This window comes from Opisthocomus hoazin, chromosome 2, assembly GCF_030867145.1.
Source record: "Opisthocomus hoazin isolate bOpiHoa1 chromosome 2, bOpiHoa1.hap1, whole genome shotgun sequence".
Lineage (NCBI taxonomy): Eukaryota > Metazoa > Chordata > Aves > Opisthocomiformes > Opisthocomidae > Opisthocomus > Opisthocomus hoazin.
In genome coordinates this window covers 5,762,039-5,785,086 of record NC_134415.1, presented here as the reverse complement: position 1 = coordinate 5,785,086, position 23,048 = coordinate 5,762,039, and the positions used below count along the sequence as shown (strand labels likewise).

At 47.6% G+C, this 23,048-nt stretch overlaps 1 protein-coding gene across 2 annotated transcripts; it reads right to left on the bottom strand.

Moving 5' to 3' along the window:
* Positions 1–613: 613 nt before the first annotated feature.
* On the bottom strand, positions 614–22,802 carry TAF5L (TATA-box binding protein associated factor 5 like). 2 transcript variants are annotated; one of them, XM_075412099.1, is made up of 5 exons: positions 22,731–22,802; positions 17,966–18,110; positions 12,099–12,203; positions 8,570–9,294; positions 614–2,605 (listed from the first exon to the last, which is right to left on the bottom strand). In XM_075412099.1, the coding sequence occupies exons 2-5, from the start codon at positions 18,105–18,107 to the stop codon at positions 1,808–1,810; spliced, it is 1,770 nt and encodes a 589-aa protein (XP_075268214.1). In that variant the 5' UTR covers positions 18,108–18,110; positions 22,731–22,802; the 3' UTR covers positions 614–1,807. The 2 variants fall into 2 exon arrangements, with proteins under 2 accessions (XP_075268214.1, XP_075268215.1); XM_075412100.1 differs by lacking the exon at positions 22,731–22,802 and adding an exon at positions 20,095–20,538.
* Between the last annotated feature and the right edge of the window lie 246 nt (positions 22,803–23,048).

Below are 23,048 nucleotides of genomic sequence, written 5' to 3'. Positions count from 1 at the left end.
AAGCATACAGAGGGCTTTCTGGTACTCGCAGAGCTGAGCCGCAGCACACGCTGTTACTAATCTCAGAAAGGTCAGACTCTGATAAAAGGTTTTGGTCATTTACCAACCTAAGTAGACCACAAAAAAAAGGCAACTGTGAGCTGTCATCTAAACTCTTAGATTGCTTGGATGTTCTCAAGAGAATTCTCTCATGAAAGTTCAGAAGATCTGAGGGAAGCTGAAGGGAATTATCATTTAATACCGACAGCCTGTCTAGAAGACATTAGGATTGTGCCTTTGCTCGAAAGACATGTTTTAGAACATCAAACCACAAAGTAAAGGTCACGCAGCGCTACAAAATGAGGCCTTCTGGTGCCGAGTGTCAACCTCGGGGGGTACTTAGATCCTCCACGTGCATCTCAGCTGCGAAGCCGTGTCATTACCCTACCCAGCGACCCGCCGAGCCAGCTCAGCGGAACACAAGCAGGGAGGTGTCAAACCAGCACGCACCGAGGGGCTGAGACCACCAGATTCAGCCTCCAAGCAGGCTCTGGCTCAAGCAGTGCAGAAGCAGCGTGCTCCTGCCCTCTCCTTCCCATGCAAGTCGGAGCAAGTTTCCCAGAAAGGGACCAAACCATTTTTTTTTTTTTAAACTAAATGCTTTTAATAGAAAACAAAATACAAAATAACTCTTTCCAGAAAGCAGAAATATTTAATCTCTCCAAATGACAAACTAGAACGTGCTTTTTCCGCAGATCCTTGTTGTAAATGCTGATGATTTATGTCACAAAGTGTTCATGAAACTGATATTGCAACATTTTGAGAAAAATCCAACACTGGCAGAGCTGCCTCTGTGTACACACAATAATTTAGTAATACTATTTTTTCCCATGTCACTTTGTGTGTCTCTCTCTCCCTGTCCCCTTCTCCCTAGCCTGCCAACTTCCATTTACGGGAATCTTTCTGCGAGGTGCAGCGGTGGATTGACATGCCCTGTTTCCATTAGGAGTCCAAACTCAGCGCTTCAGTTCTATTGTGCCCTCCCTCCAGACAAGGCAAGTCGTTTATTACCCTTAAAGCTGCCGCTTTACCTCCACTGTCCTCCCACATCCTCAAAACACAGTGCAACCAGATTCAGAAAGATTCCTAATTAATGGAACATAAACATCACAGCTAGTACCAGGAACCAAACCCAAATGACAATGCAGAGATGGGTCCCAACTGAGGTCAGATTTCCAAACCCTTACTAAAAAGAAAGATGGTATCTTCTACTTTGCTAGTCCAAAATATTCCAGAAGTGCTACAGGGAGCTGTAATATTTAGGACCACTATCACTGTAGAAAAGACATAATATTCTTTTAATAGCAGGGTCTTAAAAATGCGTTCCTCTGCAATACCAGGAAAACAAAAAACAAAAACCACTGGGCCAGTAGTTCTCCACACGCTCAAGCCTCAGTTAACAGTAGGTAAGATGTGCCCATCAATCAATGCAGGATATTTAAGTGCAGGTCAGCAGCTTATCTGGTTGGCAGTTTCACTTGTCTGGACCAGGCTTTCAGATTTCCCCCAGCTACTGAATTTCCTCCCCTTTTCTCCATCCCTACGAGATCACAATGTATACATAGTTTTATCACTCCTCCTTTTTTCCTTACTCCATTCAACAGCACAGGCCTTTTTGTGGCCAAGACATTTTAAAGCGTCTGCATCACTCTGAACATGCCTTTCAAGGGGGCAGAGGATGAAGTGTGTTTCACAGTCAGTAATCTCAGCTTGCAATGGACTCTGGCATTCAATACACCCACCCACTTCCCTAAGACAAAAAAAAAAATTAATGTTCCTGACTTTCTTGTGCAATTCCAGTCACTAGAAGAAGATTACAGGCCATAAACTGTACGCTCAGTACATTATTCATTTGTCCGGTATATACACCAACCAGTTCACTGGAAGACCCATCTGCAGGGGCGTTGCAGTAAGTGTTCCGAATGTCCCAGACCCGGACCGAATTGTCCATCGACGCCGAAGCAATCAAACTACTGTCGGGGCTAAAAGTAAGGCTGGTTATGTTGTCCGTGTGCCCCCTCAGTTCTTTGTAAAGAGTTCCTGACGCCAAGTCCCACAGCTTTAGCCGCTGGTCTTCACCTGCCGACGCCAGGTACTTACCGTTGGGAGAAAACGCAAGCGCTAGCACGGGGCCGCGGTGCCCGGTGAAGAGACGCACCGAGTTGCCTTGCTGGGTGCTCCACAAGCGCACGGTTTTGTCCGTGGAGCCCGTCGCCAAGTAGTTGGAATTGGGGTGGAACTTGACACAGTCGACGTCCGCCAAATGGCCTGCGTATATTCGCAGCGGGTACGTCCGATCAAACGACCAGAGCCTCGCAGTGCGATCGTGGGAACCGCTGGCAAAGTACAGGCTGCAGGGGCTGATATCCAGATCCCAGACAGGATAGGCATGTCCTTGGTACAACACAGTGTTTGTAAAGCTTCCGAGGTCCCAGTACCTGATGGACATGTCCTCAGAACAAGATAAGAGTCCCGAACTGTCTGACAGGAACCTCGTGCTGTACACAGGCCCACAGTGTCCTCTCAAGATCTTCATTTCTGTGCCTGCGCTGTCGTCCTCTTCCTCCTGGTCAGGGAGGAGAAAAAGAAACAAGAAAGGAAAGTATGTTTATCTGTTCAACAAATACAGGAACCACCGTGAGGAAAACAGGCGGCTGTTACTACAGAAGAAGTTACGTTAGACGTGGCATCTTTTGTGCAACTCTGAGACACAAACCAAACATTGCTAGTGCATTTACTACATCTAAGTTAATGCTGAAAGAGATGGCGAGATATCTTCATTTTGGGTAGCCTCGTGCTCACTCCAGAAGGCACCTTAACCTGGGACTGTACACAAACAGGGGAAAAAAAAGAGAAGTATTTCATGACATTTTTTCCACTTGCTAAAAACATACGCTTATTCCCTATCCGCTCGCTACTAAACTTCTGGCTAAGATGTTGAAACAGATCCTGGCATCTGCTCTTTTGGTGTGGTCATTATTGGAAGTGAATGTCACAGCAGAAAAGAAGAAACACAGATGTCTTAAACAAGAGGCAGGAGATGGGAAGACAAAGCACATTTGACAAGCTGTCCGCTCGACATTCCTTCTTAGCCCCACACATGAACAGAAACCCAGCAAAGCTGCAATATCTACTTCGCCACGCAAGCTCCATCAGGATGCTTTCACATCCTCACCCTTCAAGAACAGCAAACGCATGCAGCTTATTTAGGTCAGAGGATCTATTTTGAGGCAGGAGAAGATGAATAATCACAGAGAGGATGGCACTGCAAACCTTTTTATCCTGTAATTCTCCAATTCAAATACCAGGGCAGATAGTCAACAAGTAAAGGCTTTCACGTTTAAAGACTGGACTGTTCCGAGAGCTGTGCTAAAGGAATCTCCCAACGGAGGGCAAGAGTCTCTGAAAGTCTACTCAAGTAGCACCTCTCGACACTCAAAGGCTACCGATTGCACAAGTCTCGGCAAATCTCAGCACAAAAAAGCGTCCTTGCCTGATGAGCCGGGGTCTTGCTGAGAGAGTGAGAAAACCACGGCTTGGGGAGCGCCCGTGGAGTAGCCGGAGATCACCCTTCCCCAGGGCTGCCAGGCAGACACTGTTGGTTCCTCAGTCCTGAGTCAGCAGCGCTCATCCACGGACAATCTCTGCACACCCAATTCAACGCAACGCCCTTTTGTTTGCGAGCAGCCCCTTTAACTTTTATCGTGGCCAACTGGGCCGTTTCCTGCAGCAGGAGCGCTTCCTGCCCCGAGAGGAAACCCAGCTCCCCAGGGCTGCCGGCGACCAGCAGCCGTCGGCGCGTCCTGCGCGGCTCTCTTGGCTGACATGACATCTCCCATCCCTCCGACGGCTCTGCTTCAGACTTAGCAGAAGGCCTGAAAGCCCTTTCTCCTCCAGCGGTTGCAAATCTCATGTCAGAGGTGAGCAAACTCTGACTTGGCTGGCTCGCTCCCTTTCTCCATCTCAGCTGCGTGCTTAGCGGCAGGCAGCAAGCGGGGTTTAGCAATGCCGATTCTCTTCAGAGTAGTCGGTGCCCATGGGAGTTTGATGATGTGGCTGGGCGCCAGCTTCACCTCTGCTGTGGAGGTGAGGCAGAGAGAAACTGCAGGCTCTAGCACGAAAAGCCCCATTCGTACTCAAATTGCTTTTTCTACCTCAGATAGAGCATTGCTTGCTGGAATCCACAGCATCTCTAGACTACGTTACCACATTAAAGGAGAGAGGCCGATACCTGCAGCATTTTATGCCATTTAATTACAACCATAAGATTCCTGACAAGTTACCAGTGGAGGTCCTGTGCAGCCTGCTGTAGGTGACCCTGCTTCGGCAGGGGCGTTGGACTGGGTGACCCACAGAGGTCCCTTCCAACTCCGACCATTTTGTGATTCTGTCCTATATTTTTGTAAATTCTGCAAGTCCAGGTACTTGAATTTTATGCCTTCAAATTCACAGAAGGCTGCTTGGGCTGTCTGCAAGCACATATTCTTTTTCCTTCCAAGCACCTACTCCTCTTGTATTACAGCAGCAGCTGATTTGAAAATGCCTGCTGAAGTATTCAAAACCACACTCCTGTATGGTCACAGGTAGCAAATCTTCTTTTACTTCTGCTTGACACCCACTCAGCGTAACACCTGCACACTGCTGTTCCAGCTCACCAAAACACTATACCTATAATGCTTCCGAGTCACTAAACTCTTCCGCTTCCTCCCCATCCAAGTTAGTCTGCTGACCAGATTAACAAAGCAGCTGGAAGCGCAGCCTCTGCATTACTGCCTTGCAGAACCAGGCTTCATTGCTTTGTCAGACCAAGCACACCCTTCCTTGCACCCCACAGCTACTACCCAGCTCCTCAGCTACTTCCTAAACCAGTCATGGATTTTGCATGCTTGCCATCTGGACCCAGAAAAATTTACTGCCGATGCATTTAACCTTGTGAGCAGCAAACATTGTCTAGATGACAAAAATTATCTTGATCTTCCACCCAGCATAAGCCTCAAGGGAATGAGCGAGTCTCAAAAAGCAATAATGATAACCTCAAAAAAACAAAACAAAACAAATCTCACTCCCCCCCCCCCCTTTTTTTTCTTCTAACTAGTAACAGGTTTCCGTGAGTGTCGTCATCTCTCTCATCCTGCAGTGCTCTTAAGATGTCAAAAGTGAAGATCTCTTACCTGCCTACCGTAGGGATCTCCCAGTAAGGAAAGATGAGGGAGCAGATACCATGGCTCTCTCTGCAGGGCATCACTTACTGCTCACGCCACAACTGCCTCCCATCTGCCACCCATCGAGGTGCTGGCACCATCCCCACTCACCCCCACTTGAAAGATCGCTGCCATTCAGAAGCAGAATCTTAGAAGCTGAGCTGAACGGGGTCAAGCCTGAGTCTCCACAGGATTTAAAGGCTGCCGCTCTTGCAGCTTGGAACAGGGAGTGTTATTCTCTGTTGTTGATCTACGTAGCACCAGTGATAAGCATGGCGAAATTGCAGAGACAAGCAGTATGCCCATTTGCCCAGCTGCAAAACTGCATTTTTATACTGGACCTTAAGTAAGAAAGACTATGAAGTGGCATTTGAGAGAGACCATAAATAAAATAGAATTACTTTATCCCAAAATAGTAAGCCTCCTCTACTTCCAAGAATCAAGACAACACTGGTGAAGCACACTGGGGCATCCCACTGAGCAAGAGTCACTCAAACTACACCTGGAAGACAACTTTGACCTTACTGACACAAAAGCTTTACACAGACTGGGAAAAAAACATCGTTCTGCAACACCTTTGCCAAGTCTCAACCTCATTTTCTTGTACAGACGAGAAGAGTTATTAAACCAAATAGGCTCGTTGTAATGTCACCCTGAACGAGACCCCCTGAAACTCGCGCTTTTAGACCTCTGCATCTTCATGAACAGAAGGATTTAATTGCTTGCAGCAAATCAGGAACCAAGCTGAAGATTAATTATTTCAGGCACTACTATTTAAATATAGTATCCAAAGCTAACTACGCAATACAGAAATCAACCAAAACAAACAAAATGAAGAAACCTTACAAAACCCAGCCAAGCTGAACATCCTCCCAAGTTCCCCATGCATCAGTACAGGCTGGGGCGGACCTGCTGGAGAGCAGCTCTGCGGAGAGGGACCTGGGTGTCCTGGTGGATGACAGGTTAACCATGAGCCAGCAGTGTGCCCTGGCTGCCAAGAAGGCCAATGGCATCCTGGGCTGCATCAAGAGGAGTGTGGCCAGCAGGTTGAGGGAGGTTCTCCTTCCCCTCTACTCTGCCCTGGTGAGGCCCCATCTGGAGTACTGTGTCCAGTTCTGGGCTCCCCAGTTCAAGAAAGATGAGGAGCTACTGGAGAGAGTCCAGCGGAGGGCTACAAGGATGGTGAGGGGACTGGAGCATCTCTCTTGTGAGGAGAGGCTGAGGGAGCTGGGCTTGTTCAGCCTGGAGAAGAGAAGGCTGAGAAGGGACCTTAGAAATGCTTACAAATATCTCAAGGGTGGGTGTCAGGAGGATGGGGCCAAGCTTTTTCCAGTGGTGCCCAGTGACAGGACAAGGGGCAATGGGCACAAACTGAAGCAGAGGAAGTTCCAGCTGAACATGAGGAAGAACTTCTTCACTCTGAGGGTGACGGAGCCCTGGCCCAGGCTGCCCAGGGAGGTTGTGGAGTCTCCTTCTCTGCAGATATTCAAGACCCGCCTGGACGCGGTCCTGTGCAGCCTGCTCTGGGTGGCCCTGCTTGGGCTGGGGGTTGGGCTGGGTGACCCACAGAGGGCCCTTCCAACCCCAAACATTCTGTGATTCTGTGATTCCTCGGCTTTATCACTGTGAATTGTTGCATATTTTCACTGAGGACTCCTGGATACTGGAATTTATTCCCTTTGTAGTCCATAGGCTTTTATTTGCACTCGGGACACAGAACCAGCAGTGTGTTCAGGCTGGTATCCCCCCCTTTAACTGAACTCCTGGTCAAGTCACTATTTGTTTTGTCAGTAGTGAAGTTACTCAGGGCAGTATCACTTTGATCTGTGCTGGTCTTTGACCAGTTTTTGGTTTTAGACCTGTGCATAAATACTGCAGGATACACAAAATATTCAAGAGCCAGCAAGGGCCATTTGTACTCAAGCTTCCGCGGCCATTTCATAATACACATACAATATGCAAGTACATGCCTACACGCCAAAAAAAGCTAATACACACTCCTGATAACCTGGCAATATCTCAATTTTCTACAGTCTGGAGCCAAAGGAGGCGACCTGCTGATTTACCAGAGAAATTCTCCTCCGTCACAGGTTATTGACATTTGGTTTCCATGACAGGCAACACACAGAGTCACGTGCCCTATGAACTCTTGCAGCTTATAAAGAAAACAAGCCCGCAGCTCCATCCTGGGCTAGCCTGACCCACTTACCTGCTCGCTCTGCAGAAAGGGTTAACCTGGGGAGCGCTGAGCGTGCTGCTGTGCTATCTCATCTGGGTGCCTGCCTCTGGTTCTCCAGCTGACTAACAAAGCAATCCCTGCCTGTAGATCCCTCCGTACAGCAAGCTCTCTGCACCCTTCCAAAATAAACAGAACGCTGCCACTAGGTATTTTTTATAAGATGGAAAAACAGTGGAAAAAAGGATGTTTCTCCCGCTAAATGCTCAACACAAGAACAAATGAGGCACTTTTTTTTTTTTCCCCTTCAAAGGGGAGTGATTAAACAAAGCAAGAGTCACAAATTCTGATCTCTAACCAGATATAAGATGCTACGTGGGCAGCTGTGGCTGAGAGGGGAGGAAGGGCGTGACTAGAAGGCAATAAGAGTAAACTACAAGATGCTATCTAGCCTGGCATGTGCGGGCACACACATCCCTGTCCTCTCCAGCACTCCAGAGTGGGAAGCCTCTGAAGTTTCTACACCGCAGATTCCTTAACAGAGACTTTTTGCGTAATTTTTCCACGCTAACTCTTCACCTCTGGTTAAGGTGATTCCTTCAATACAGTTTTGCACTGAGGCATTCCTTCTTCTTCCCGAGGCCTCGGACCAGCCTCCTGTGGCTCTTTCCTTACTTTACCTTTATTTTCTTCTTCCTGCATCTCCTTTTCTCTCCACCCTTCTGACTGGTTGTTCTGAGCCACTTTCCTGATAGTTTTCATTCACCACAGTGCGTTTTTACTGTTCCCATCTCCTCGTTTCATCTCCCCATCCATAAGAAGGCTCCCTGCTCCTCAGGGAGGGGAGCGTCCTCCAGTCACCTCTCCTTACTGGGCTGCCTGTGTACTGTCATCTGTTCAAGGACAGCTGGAGGAGGGAGATCAGCACCTACGACTAACAAACTATGACCCGAGCACTAACACCTTGCACTTAAGCCCAGCATTTACAACCACAGCAGGAAAGAACAAGGACGAGAGCAGGCTGTAAAACCTGTGCGTGGCGGCAGACAGGCTGTGGAACAGCCTCACAGTCCCCCGAGATGTTACTAGCTGCTCCACAATGCACAAAAAAAGGTGGGGTGGGGGGAAAAGAAAGAAAAAGGGGTATCCAGACCTCCTCATCCAGGATGTCACAAGCCAGGCGGATGCGGGACACATCAACGAGGTGGGGCTCAGATTTTAACTTCCTGGAACGCAGGCTCCACAGCTTCACGCACGAATTGTCGAACCCAGCAGCGAGCAGCTTGCTATTTGGCGAAATCTCTGCGGTGTTCAGCAACTGCTCCGTGTTATAGAAGGCGTAGAAACAGATGGTCGTTAAGGAAGGGGGCCCGTCCTTGACACGTTTAATGCTGTCCTGCAGTAAATCCAGCGCCGCCTCGTTCTGCAGAATGGAAGCTGGCACCTCGCTGGGTTCCAGGCCGTTGGTCTCGTTGCGCGAGGAGCTCCCGCCGGCGTAGAGCTGGTAGTCGGTCCTCTTGGCGGGCTGCACATCCAGGTGGATGTGCAAGGTCAGGACTTTGCACAGGGCGTTGTTGTTGTCACTTTGGAGGTAGCGAAGAAGGTAGTTGTAGCTGTCCTCTTGAAGGCGGATGACGTACTTGTTGTCCAGAAAAGCCCGGAGCTTCAGGTTGGACAGGATATCTTGAATAGTCATGGTAGTCTGCAACTGCTCAATGATATCCTTCTGGCTGGCATTCTGCAAGAACATGCCATGGAAGCGGCTGTAAAAACTGTCCACTGTGCTTTTCAGGCCATTCTGGACCATGTTCAGATGGAGGTAGACGAAGAGGGGATACAGAAGAGGCATCACTTCGTGGCTGTGCTGAGAATCTGAATCTATACAAAAAACAGCAACAAACTTGGAATGATTTCTCAATCCACTTCCTACCGGAAATACAACAGAGCAAGGCCAATTGCTGCAAAAAGCCTTGACAGTGGCAGCAGAGAGCAAGCAAGAGGAGACGTTCGTGGGCACATCTAAGTGAACCTCTTCTGTCACCTGAAGGGGATACACTGTACCTACTACACAGCCCAAGAGAGATTTGCAAGTCAGTGAGGGATGCCGTCAGAGCAACTAACGCAGAGATTTCAAAACCCTTTTTAGGTGTGGGCCAGCTATTAAAACACCGCCTCAAACTACATGACAGCCTGATTTTTCCCCTATGTATTTAAAAACTATGCCCTCTGTTTACTGCAATAAATGGACTTTAAAATTTACTCACTGCATTTAAAATAGTATTTGATGTGTTTAAGGCAAAATAATTTACCTAGCTTGCATGGACCTGAACTTTGGTGGCTTTTTGTTCCTTCAGCTTCAATAAAACTCGCACGTGTGCTTTGGATAGAACTGATTTGTCTCTGGGGGAAAGGAAGCTAGTGTTTCCAAAACGCACTGCAGTATGCTGTGCTCTGGTTTTATTTCTGTGCCTGCTCATGTGCATGCTTTCTCCCCCCTCCTCTCTCTGCCAAGGCAAATCCCAGGAGTAATTCCTAGTACACAGTGTAACGAACTCCCAATTAGGCTGTGCTGTCACCTTGCACAGAGTGATCTGTGCAACAGCTCCACCCCTCCTTCACCAGCTTCTCGGGGCTGTTTCGCTGCTACGTTCGGCCGGCTGCAGGGAGCCGTAAGGAGCAGAGCACACCATGGCAGCACACACAGGGCCACAACCACCAGTTACCAGAGGACCAAATGGTCCAAATTACTGGAACAAAATAAACACCGCTGATCCTCAGAACAGCACTGCTTCTTTTCAACTTGTTATTCCCTCCTGCCACTCACCAACGCATGTTCTTTCCGCCCTTTCCATCAGGTTATTTTCCTCTCCTGTTAAGCACTCGCCCAGACGTTCTCTGGCCCGTACTGCGCCTCGCCCCTATTTCTACACGAGTAACTACGGAGTGTGTGTATGCGCAGTGCATACATAACGTATTTGCATACTTAGGCATCATTCTCCTTTCTGCCCCACTGAAACTGGGCCAGTGAAACCAGTGGTCTGCGGGCAGTAAAAGCTCTAAGCAGCCAGCAGCTGCTCTTTTCTCCGCAGGTGCTCTAGTCCAGAAATGCAACAAGGGGAAGGAGCTCACTCTGCAGCAGGGGAAAGAGGGAAGAGATGGAAAGTTGGCAGAAACAGGACCGAAGAAAGTGTTCTCCAGGAACACATGAAAAGAGGTTACGGGAACTGGTTCTGTCCAGCCTGAAGAAGAATCAGGGGAAAGCCAACTGCTGCCTTCAGTACTCAGTGGTACATTATGGAGGAAAAGGAGCCAGCCTCTTCTCAGAGGCTCTCAGTGAAAGGACAACAGGCAAGCTGCTGCAAGGGAAATTCTCACCAAACCGCCCAGCCCTGCAGCTGAGGCCCAGAGGTGCAGAGCAACCTCCACAGTTTTTGATTTTCAAAACCTGGCTGGACAAGGCCCTGAGCAACCTGATCAAACGCCCATCCTGCCCCACTTTGAGCAGTTGGTTGAACTAGAGACCTCTAGAGTAATTCCTAAATTATTCAGTGGTCCTAGTCCCCTGCCCACTCGTCGGTGCCCCTGGGCATCACAGAAAGGCAAACCATCCTGCTGTGCCTTGCGGCTGGCTGGCAAGCTACTCCCTTGCGGAAACAGCAGCACTTCACCTGTGTAAGAAACCAAAACTGAGCTAGAGGGGCAAAAAAGATGAAAACAGTCAATCTGAACACCAAAGCCATGCCTGGTACTTCCCCAAGTGATATTTAAGCCACTGAACAGAGCAATCACGCTTCTCAAAAATGTACTCAACTAGAAGGATTTACCTCCAATACTTAAGCACGATGGTGTGGAACTGCTCAAGGTGGCAAGGCCAAGACTTGACTGTTTTCTGTCTCTGCCTTTCTGCTTGCCTCCTCCCCTTTCCCTTCAACACCCATTGGGAACATTAATCCTGCTGTTAGGCACACTGGGATCAGATCACTACACAGGACAAATGCAGATGTGCCCAAACACGGGAGGAGCGGCAACCTCACTTTCCTTGGTATTAGTCTCTAAAAATCCTGTCTGCTTTCTTCTTCCCGCATTTGGGATTCATAAAGGAAATAAGGACATTCCCAGGAGTAACTTCTTTTTTTTAGTAATTAAAAATTGAAAAAAAGAAGTATCACGATTGTCTTCTGCATCACAGCACAGAATGAGAATTTTTTTTACTTTCTGTTATATTCCTCCAATCTCAAAGCCACTACAGATGAATTTAAGGGAACAAATTCTCCCTTAAAAATATAACCATCATAAAAAGAAGCCAATTATGAATAAAATTAAGAACCCTAAACTAGGAGCCAGCAAAGAACTACACTAATTTCTAAGTCACCTGCTTTTCACATATAACACTCTAATCTTCTTGTCCTGCATATGTGTGCTGTTGTTTAGATCTACAAAGGCCAAATGCTTGAACAAGAAAGGGCAAACAGTCAGCTATTTACAAAAGCCAAAGGTACTCAGCACTCAGACAACAAGAAAAAATAAACATTAAATATTTCTAATCGTAGTAACTGAAATCTCAACAGTAGAAATCAGAAGACTGTTGGAGACATGATTTAAAATTTTATTATATTGTTCTTTACTCACTGAAATGACAAAAAAATCAGCTACTTTCCTCTTCCTTGCTTCCTGGTATTTACCTGTGAGAAAGTTGCGTAATCGTCCAAATTGTACTTCATATTGCTGTGGCTCTGCCAGGCAGGGAGCTGCAGACACAACGTTGGCACAACCAGATTCAGATTGGACTGTGAAATAAAATAAGTAAAAATTAAATTGGGAATTAAGGAGTTTTGCATGTGTGTCTGGAAACAAGGCTTCTCATAAAATCCAAGATGCATTTCACCTTTCAAGCCGTCCAGGCGTGACATAGCCTGAAGCATCTAAAGGTGGCACTGATGACATAAACAGACCATGAATGATAAAGTATATTGAAAGCTTAACGCATCCCCCCACCCCAAAATCTCAGCAACTCACCTACTCCCCCCAGAATACACTTTAAAGTTTTCAGACACAACCTTAAGTTCCCAAAAAATTCAGAGTAACACCGTCACAGATCCCTTAACAGTTTTACAAGATACTTGGTGGTTTTACTGTTTGGTACTCAGAAAAGCTGAGGAAAGCAATCTACAACTCTCTCCAGAACAAAGTTTCTTTTTCAGTGGGACCCACCAGCCATCGTGGATAGAAGGTCTGCAGTGACACTACCTCAGAGCCTCGAATTCCTTGTCCCAGTCATTATCATTTACAACAAATGATAATCATTATCATTTACTCGTCTCTCGGAGTCGGTGGTGAAAACACACTGAATCTCCCAGCAAATACTAGTTGTTGATCAGAATGTGTCCTCCTCTCTGAGCATTTCAGGTTAAAGGGAAGCTGGTACCTGACCACAAACCCAGTTGTTATCGTCTCCCGAGATGGTGTTAAACTGATTTTCAGAACCAGTATCAACTCTGGTAAAAGTGGTTCTGAACCACTCGAAAGGGAATTGGCTTCTCCTTCTGTGGCACCAAACCTCGCTCTTCTGCAAACCTCTCAGAACACGAACGGGGACGTTGTGCAGATTTACAGACACCCACCAACACCCCCTAAGCACACACAAGTACTAGCGAGGAGAAACGCAAGTTACAAAATCATAACTAATATGTTTATTCATCTGCTCTTCTAAGAAAAGCATGAACGGGCAAGGAGTTTCACTGTTCTCCTTCCCTAATGTTTTTTTTCAATGCATGCCTATTTTCCCCTCCACAAAACCTATTTTCTGTACTCTCACTTTCAGCTCCTTCAACTTCTTTCAGCCTCCCCAGCCCGCCACCGCTTTCCATCCTCTCCCTTTGCCTTCCTCCTCCTGATTGATCGCTTTTTGTTCCAGCATTTGGCTCACGCACAGAGGCACAACTCTGACAGCCCTGGAAGTCCATAAACAACATCATCAAACGTTCAACATGCTAAAGAGAGATAGGCCAGCCTCCAGCCCGTCTCAGTGCTTCTACTGAGAAAGAGCTCTGCATGTGGTGCACAGGCAGCCCGTCGCTATTCTCCCCCCTCTCTCTCTGGTAAGGCACGGGTCTGTCTTCCAAGAGCTTAAGGAAACACAGAATTACAGCACGGCAGGGGTTGGAAGGGACCTCTGTGGGTCATCTAGTCCAACCCCCCTGCCAAAGCAGGGTCACCCAGAGCAGGCTGCACAGGACCACGTCCAGGTGGGCTTTGAATATCTCCAGAGAAGGAGACTCCACAGCCTCCCTGGGCAGTCTGGGCCACGGCTCCGTCACCCTCAGAGGGAAGAAATTCTTCCTCGTGTTCAGACAGAACTTCCTGTGCTTCAGTTTGTGCCCATTGCCCCTTGTCCTGTCGCTGGGCACCACTGGAAAGAGTCTTGACCCGTCCTTCTGACACCCACCCTGCAGATATTTACAGGCATGTCTAAGGTCCCCTCTCAGCCTTCTCTTCTCCAGGCTGAACAAGCCCAGCTCCTTCAGCCTTTCCTCCTAGGAGAGATGCTCCAGTCCCCTCATCATCAATACAGGAGGTATGTTTACCAACTCTCCAGGGCAAGCTGAGTTCAGCTTTGGAAACAGAGAACTGAGCTGTGCTTATCATCCCCTCAGGGGAAAAAACAAATACAGACTCCAGCAGCAATACCCTATCTTCTCTCAAATCAGTTTAGAAAGAAAGAAATATAACCTGTTGGAAGCTACTGTGCTTTCTACCGCCTGGCTGCTTCAGAAACTCAAAGCTGGTAAGAACCGCAGGCTCACATACTGGTATTATTTAACAGCTAAAATAAAAAACCCTCCGCTGTTTGGAGTTAAATTTAATATAATCAATATTCAGCATGAGAAAGCAAACTGCATGGACACACATGTAGTAACTCAGAAATGCTCAGTGACAGTTTTCAATGTCACCCATACTTTTGTAAAAGCAAAGAAAAACAAATATGATGGCCTGTCTTTTATGTGCATCACAGGGTTACATACAAAGGTCAACCCTTCCCAGAGTCCTGGAGGTCTCATTTCAGCAGGAATGGGAATGACTCGCCACCTTGCTCATGCCACACAGGCACAACTTTCTGTCCTTGGCTTTATGAAGCGCTCCCTCCATGTCACCTACTCAACTTTCTCTGCACAAACAACTTAATTCCAAAATTAAGGTGTACCTCATGCTTCAGAAAGAGGAACGTCATCTTTGGCTACCTATCCTGGCACAGTCTGACTGGGCAACCATCATGCCTTAGCCTTTCAGTAATGATGCTAGAGCTCATTCCCATCAAGCAAATGGTAAATGAACCCCACACACCAAACAGTTGTAACAAGTCCAAATTCTAATTCTTTTCATTCCCAAAACTTTACACCAACCAGAACTGCAAAAAGGATCAAGAGCTCAACTGATTCCAAAACAAGAGTAAATTCTCAGGTGTATTTTCCCCCTGGTGGAAATAAAACACTGGCCATATCCTTCTCGTACATCAATCCATCTACCGTAGTTTCTTTTCCACCTTCCCCAGTGGTCATAAGAACATCTGTTGGGAACATCTGCTCCTTGACTTCACTTCCAGTGACTGCAGCCAGTTATGTGTCCCGATAGCAAGTTGAGAGGAACTTACTCCTGACTCAGGGACACGGACAGTACCCTCCTGGCCTTGGGTGTCAGCTACGAGCAGCATTGCACCCAACGAACAAATGCGGGGCTACTGTCAACGCTGTAACAGCAATTGATTCCTCTTTTACCTGAGCATGATGACATACAATTTTACACCATTTCAGACAGTCCTATGTGTTGCTAGTATACTACGGGCAATATTAGAGGAACCTGTTTCTTAGTCACTCATTCTGTCCTCAAATATTTTTCTAGTTTTCTACAAAAATACGAGATAGTCACGAGGAAGCTCTATGCTGTATTTTACTGCAGGTGCGATCAGACAGGGTGCTAAATCTCATCTGGGCTCCCTTTCCCATGAAAGGTTGGACCAGATGATCTCTCGAGGTCCTCTTCAACCTGGGATGCTCTATGATTGTGTGAAAACAGAGGTGCACAGATACGAGTGCATGAAGCAATGGAGAATGGCTGAACTAAAGAGACTCTGGAAGAACACAAAACAAAATGGTGGGGCAAAACTGAGAAACAAAACTATTTAAAACCAAAACCAAAGGACACTTTTCACTGTGAAAGAAGAAATCACAGAATTGAAGACAGAAGTAAGCAACTCTCCCATTTATACAGGCTGGTTAATTTAAAAGCAATCAAAAGAAAAGAGCTGAACAGAAAAAGCAATGTGAGTTTTATGAAGGCACAAGGAAAAACTTCTTCAGAAAAAAACACCTGATCACTTTCCCCGAAATAATGTGATACATGCTTTAGAATCTGGCCAGTTTTTATTCAGTTTGCAAAACTAAGATGACCGCAGCAGAAAGTATTTTCAGCCTCTGATGTCAGAATAAGTACAAGCTGGGTTTTTCTTTTTCTACAGTCATTCATGGAACTGCAGCATGCTCACTGACAGCTTACTACGAGCACGTTTGACATGAAGAAACAGTAAGCAGATGAACACGCGAGAGCAGACCGTTTTCAGTTCTAATGCAAACTGATGACTAAGTTCTGAATCACCAGCCACCAAACCCTTGCACTGGCAAGGGGATACAGACTAACAAGAAGTTTATTAATAACATTTGGTGGAAGATTAGCAAAAAGACAAAACCCAATCACACATTCATTCACCCTCTTTACCGAAACTTTTTTTTTTCTGTGTGACACCATATGCGAATGCGAGGGCTTGCAATCCCATTCATCTCTCTTACTTCAGATGCTCTCACAGAATCACAGAATGTTCGGGGTTGGAAGGGCCCTCTGTGGGTCATCTAGACCAACCCACCTGCCAAAGCAGGGTCACCCAGAGCAGGCTGCACAGGACCGTGTCCAGGCGGGTCTTGAATACCTCCAGAGAAGGAGACTCCACAGCCCCTCTGGGCAGCCTGGGCCAGGGCTCCGTCACCCTCAGAGGGAAGAAGTTCTTCCTCATGTTCAGACGGAACTTCCTGTGCCTCAGTTTGTGCCCATTGCCCCTTGTCCTGTCACTGGGCACCACTGAAAAGAGCTTGGCCCCATCCTCCTGACACCCACCCTTCAGATATTTATAAGCATTTATTAGGTCCCCTTGCAGCCTTCTCTTCTCCAGGCTGAACAAGCCCAGCTCCCTCAGCCTCTCCTCGTAGGGGAGATGTTCCAGTCCCCTCACCATCCTTGTAGCCCTGTCCTCCTGGTGTGGATTGGTCCCACATTCTAACTGCATTTCAACACTGACCTTTCTACCGACCTCTCCCGTGAAATCTCCTACCAAAAAACAATTCAGCATTTAACTTTGGTTTCATTCCTTCCCAGTCTCCCCCAGTATTATTTCAGGGAGTTGCAACAGATTTCCGATAGTTGCTCCGAAAACAGCGAGGAAATGAAAAGCGCTAAGAAGATGTAAGTCACTGCTAACAACGAAATATTACCCAATTTCCTTCAGGCCCCGGAGAGAGTCAGCCTGGACATTTACCCATAAGTCACTCATCGTTGGATTGTAACTATGGCAAAATACTCTAGAGGTGTAAAGACCTATTTTGGCATCCAATCTTACCTAGCTACAAGCACAGCATTATACTGCAACTAATGTTTTGTCAAATCAAGTTGCATCACAAGTAACTAAGCTCTCCATCACTCTTAGCCTGGGATACCGTCACAGTCTAAGCAGTTTCACTATCAGAAAACATTTCCTCCTTGCATTTTCACCCAAAGGTCAGCTCAGTATTTTCTATTACTTGTATGAGTAAATTTAATCTTTATAACCTCCACGTTGCTTGCATCCCTTCAATATCTGTACCTGCTCAAGCAGCAGCGTAGTTTGTTACAACAAAAATAACAATTACAGTGAAGACTGTCACAGACAGGATTTGAAAAGCAGGTAGCATAGCAGGATTCACAAACCCTTAAGAAAGAGGAGAAAGGGCATGCAGTGAAACGAACTGTCTCATCCACTGAAGGGGTGCTTTTTTCTGAGTGACAGAGCAGAGCTTTCACAACTCAAAAGCTGACTAGGCCAGAGAAAGAAACAGCCTGTCATCACTTCCATTTCACAGGATATAGCTCTCCTGGAGTACAAAGGTACAACAGATTTTTCCTGCTTCTACTTAATTCCTCATCTAGGTTGTTCTCATCTCCGTCCCAAAGCACCACTACTTACCAGACTTCATGTTCCCTGGGATACAACACATGCACTCTCCACTACCGTGACCTGGTACTGCAGCCTGCTGATTCACTGACCATGAATCTCACCTTGTCACACTTTCATCCACATTTTCATTCTTCAGAACTTTGTAACTCACGCCAACTTCACACTGGGAAATTTCTTTATTTCAAAAGGAGAGCCGTCCATACATCCAGACAGATTCACGTAGTTACCAACGTACATACCCACACGTGTCACAACTCTGCCAAGAAGCATGCATGGAAAATACGACAGGATTACCTGTGAGATTAGCTGCCATCTCTTCAGCAGTCTGACACAGCCTCAGCCCTTGTTTTAGGGGACCTTCTGAGTCCACATACTGACGGCGCTTGAGGTAGCAGGACACTGCCATCTGAATCTGTTCTGTGCGTACGCGTTTCATGACCTCAAAAGAAAAGAAAGAGATGATGGGGCTCTTACTCTGTAGGTATACGCCAAGACTCACACAGAACAAACAGTATTTTCATTGCTGAAGTCCAACAACTCCGTTACTGAAGTATGAAACACAACCTTTAGGCATGTGCCTTTCAGAATCAGACCCACGAAGATACTTTGCTGCCTAATTCTACTAATTTCACTGAGGAATCCAAAATACTTCAGAGGATTCCGGACTAAAACTGCAGTGGTGAGCTGAAGTATTTGCTTTTGTTAAAAATCAACTCTTGAAAAAAGGGGACATTTATCCTTCCCTGCTTTTTTACAGTAGCAGTTTGGGTATTCTTCAATCATTTTCCAGTTCCCCTGCCTGACCAACCAACGAAACGATACCAGAAGAGTCAAGGGAATGAGAAATGAATATACAGGTAGGAAATTTAAGAATCATAATGCTTTAAAATAGTACACCTATTTGACCTATTTGGGAGTCCAGGGAGCAATGTCTTACTGCCTGAACTTCAAGGTTAGAGCCAGACTTCTGGCACTTCAGTCGGGTAAGTCCTCAGAAAGAAAACAGGGCAATTCACACCAAAAGCAGAGCCTTCCGCCTTTTTCACCTGCCCCCATCTACCTAGACTTCCCTCCTGCAAAAGTTTTTAAAAAATCCTTTGAAGTTTCCTTTATACAAATTTTGAAAGTCATCCTCACAAACACCACTTCGTAGTATCTCAAAAGCCAGAGGACCCTGATGCTAGCTTTTATCCTCTGCCTTGTAATAAAAGAACCTCAGTAAAACAAATGCAATAGCTCCCTTGCTATTTGAGTAGTCCCTGACTGCCACCAATCCTTCGCAACAGCCATCAATTCTACACAGATGTTTAGATAACCTAAAAGGCTTTAAATAAAGCCACCAGAATAGGTACAGTCTGCCTTGAGATAGTTCTACACCTTAGAGCCCCGCTGCCACAAGGCCTGCTGCATACATTTTACAAGCGCCATAATTTCCGATTTGAGTAGCTCAATCCAACGAAACACAACTTTTCATAGAGACAGACAAGGATGCCCATCCCGCTCCTCTGTGAGGACCATATCTCTAATAAAATGACAGCTTTAAAAATATGATCATAAAGGAGCCTTTTCTAATGCCCATGCACACTTTAGTGCTCATCCCAGTTGTCAGAACCAGCCCTCTGCGGAGTTCCAAGTGGGCAGGGATGCAAGGTTTCAGCAAAGGTTACTTTAAACAGATAGGTGGAGTCACAAACCCATATGCTCTGAGGAAAACCTTCAGAAGATTTCTATTTATTCTCACGGGTGAAATAACTGTAGAGGGTGGGGAAAGGGCATTAAACAGGCATGGAGTTTTCAAAGCATTTCCAGACAGACCTATTAAAATCATCGGTTTAAACCACAACTTTATCCACTCCAAAAGCAAACTTCCTTTTCATCTTCCCTGCAATTAAAGAAATCATATTTGAGACTTGCACTGTCTCAAATGTAACACTTTTTGTGTTGCACAAAACTGCAGGAAAGACAGGATTCTAATCAAGACCACGAAGAAAGGTGGACACGGGGATGGAGCAGCACCTTAGCACCCTCCTAAAACATGCCCTGAACTAAGCTTCACGATGTCTTTACGCTGCCGTTCTGCATTTCAGCTAGCAGCATGGACTCCCACACAGGTGACTTGCCCAGGTCCACATAAATGCCTCTGAATGCACTCTGTCCTACACCTCAGGTTTGGGCAGCATCTTGATTATATTTGAGATGCTCTCATAGATGCTTATTTTGGGTCTAGAAACCATTTTGGAGAGTTTGCATCTAGACTGTTGTACTTGGCTTATAATCCAAAAGAAACTCACTCCCAAAACGGCACGGAACAGATTGAATTACACGTTTCTGAAGTGGTTTAGCCAGTCAAAACTGTGCAAATCAGCCTCAGGTCTGTGATTCAATTGCAAAGAGAGAGCATCTAGAAATATCCTTGCCCAGACCTTTTTGCTTCGGGATCAGTTTGCGCCGAGTTAGATTCAGTGAGAAAATCCTTATTGATGATGGCACCGCACGCGTGTACAGGTAATTCCTCATCAACTCATCACGGATCGGAGAAACCGAAAACCGGTGTGTGGAAGATACAGAACTCCAGAGGACCGTTTGGAATGACAGTGGCGACCAAGAGGAGCACTGAGATCAGCCTTCTCAAGCTGCTGAACGAGCAGATGACTGAGAAAATGGGAAATTTTAAATGCTAGGCAAAAAAAGCACCAGGTTACCCAGTAATCTCAAATTCTAACATCAGGATGGGACATTTTAGCAGCAAGAGAGAAGGGCCTGGGAAAGGAGCAGTCGCTGGCAGGCGATTCAAGTCCAAGCTTTTTCAGAGCTTTAGGGATAACAGGGAAGCCCCAGTTTCTTCAGCCCAGATTAGCAAGGTGGTGTTTGGAGCCGCTTTATGCAATCTGCGCGGTTTCTTGCTCCCTCCACACACCCTGCATGCTCCTCCCAGCAGTCACAGCAGCGGGTGCTACGAGCAGCATCTCAAGATCTCGTTCCCTGCAGCATCTCAAGATCTCTCCCTGCTCCCAGGTTACAGAACAGGAGCTACCTTACAGGAAATGCACCTTCACCAAGAAACACCCGTTGGCATCAGACACGCTGTCACCCCTGCTTTCATTTCTGCTCTTTGTTTCTTTGTTCACTTCGCCTTTATACTTCACCCTCAGCATTACAAAGAGCAAGGTCACAGGGGCAGGGAAAGCATTCACGAAAAGTGCGAGAAGAGCAAACCCAGCATTCCTACAAATATTCTTTATCAAGCCCTCAAAATCAGAGCAGATCACAAAATAAACACAAGGACAGCCTGCCAAAAGGCCTTTAGCTGGGTTCAAGCCGAGCCAGTTCACAACAGGTTAGTGATGCAGAATTTAAAGGCAAAAAAAAAGGGACAAGCCTGCCATTTTAACCTCCAATCAATTTTCAGACTCTCATCACTGAAGATAATCTCCAAACTATGAAACAAGATGAAAGCATACAGTGTTCCCTGTCCACGCCTTCAGAAAGCTTCAAACAATTGTTCAGGTGTCCCAGCTGCCTCATTCTTCTCAAACAGCCACAGAGAATAAATGCTAATGCCATTAACTATTTCTACTGATAAGCAAAATACGTAAGAGAGAAGAGAGATCCCATCAGGAGTCTGCACAGCTACAACACAGCATCTTCTGCAGCGTCACAAATTGGAGCACAAAAAAAAAGAAGAAAAAAAAAGGTTAATTTTTTTTTGAAGACACAAAACCACCGAAGCAACCCAAAGGAGAGACTGATCACACAAAACACATCGCAAGTTCCTCTTTCCTAGAAAAGCTGGAAATCAGCTGTGCAGTAAGCACTGGGCCAAGGAAATACATCTCCTGCCTGTGCTACATCTCGGGTGCAGGTTTAGGCAGATACCTTGAAACATTACCAGTACGGACATACAAAAGGGAGCTTGAAAACCAGGGTTGGAAACGCTGCTTTTAAAGACTCTGCATTCCTGTCCTGACACTGGGACAGCAGTCACTTCCTTCTGACGGGCTGAGGAAAGACCTGTGAGCATCACAGAAGAACCAAGGACAGGCAATCTTAAAAAAAAAACACCACCCAAAAAGCAATAAAACAACCCACCAAGGCACATTTTGAATATTCCCTACTGAGAGCTCAGTTGTGGACGGAGAAGTACCGTCTTCTATCCCTTACCACGACAGGTGAAATTCGGAGGATTAAATCCCCTAATTTTTAATTTGGCGACATTAACCTAAGATTTACAATCACTGAGTCATCAAGGTCGGAAGAGGCCTCTCCGATCGAGACCAACTGTCAATATTTCAGCACAAACACGGTAAGGACGAAGCGACACGCAGATAACCGCGGGGCCGGGCTTCACGCCCGCGGCGGCTGCCGTTCGGCGAAGCGGGCGAGCGAACGCGACGGAGCTGACGCGGAGCCTGCGGAGAGCAAGGGTGACGGAGAAGGCTTCTGCCCGAGGAGCGGCGGCGGTGCGAGGCGGCAGGGAGGAAAGCGGCTGCGATTTTAGGGCAGCCTGCGCCCATTCCCGTCGGATCCAGGTTTGGCTCGCTGTCTACAAATTAAGATTTGACAATTCCACGGAGTTTTAATATTTCCACCCCCCCCCCCATGCCAGAGCCAAGCGCCCCTTCCATCTCCTCGCCTCGGCCTCTCGCCCTCAGCCGGACGGGCCCATGGCCGCCACCCGGGCCCAGGCTCTCAGCGCGGCCCCCGGGGTGGGCAGCCGAGGGGTGATCGCTTCCCCAAGCGGAGTTTAAAGAAGAAAAGGAAAAGAAAAAAAATAAAATAAAAAGGGAAAAGGGAAGCGAAGCGGTGCTGATTAACCCCACGCGCTTTTCCAGGAGAAAAAAAAAATAAATAAAAAGGAAAATCGTGAGGAAAACCCTCCCGCCACCGGCCGCGGGGAAGGCGCCCGGCCCTGCCCGAGCTCCCCCCCCGGCCTCCCCGGGGCCCGCCGGCCTCCCGCGATCCGCCAGCCGGGCCGGGCCTGCGGGCCTCCGCCACGAGGCGGCCCGGCGGGCCGCCCGGAGCCCGCTCCCGCCGCTCCCCCCCCCTCCCCGCCACTCACTGAGCATCGCAGGCGGCGGCGGGCGGCGGGAGGCGGCGGGGCCCGGCGGGGCCGGGGGGCGGGGGGGGGGAGCGCTGTCACTGCGCCCGGCGGCTCCAGGCGCTGCCGCCGCCGCTGCCGCCTCCCCTGGGTGCCGGTGGTGCCGGTGCTGGCGGCGGTGGCGCGGCCGGCGCTGCCCGGCGAGCGGAGGCGGCTGGCGGCGGCCGCTCCATGGCCGGCTGACACACGCCGCGGCGGGCGGCGGGGCGGGGGGGGGGGGGGGGGGGGGGGGGGGGGGGGGTGGATGCGCAGGCGCAGTGCGGCCGCCAATGGGCGGGA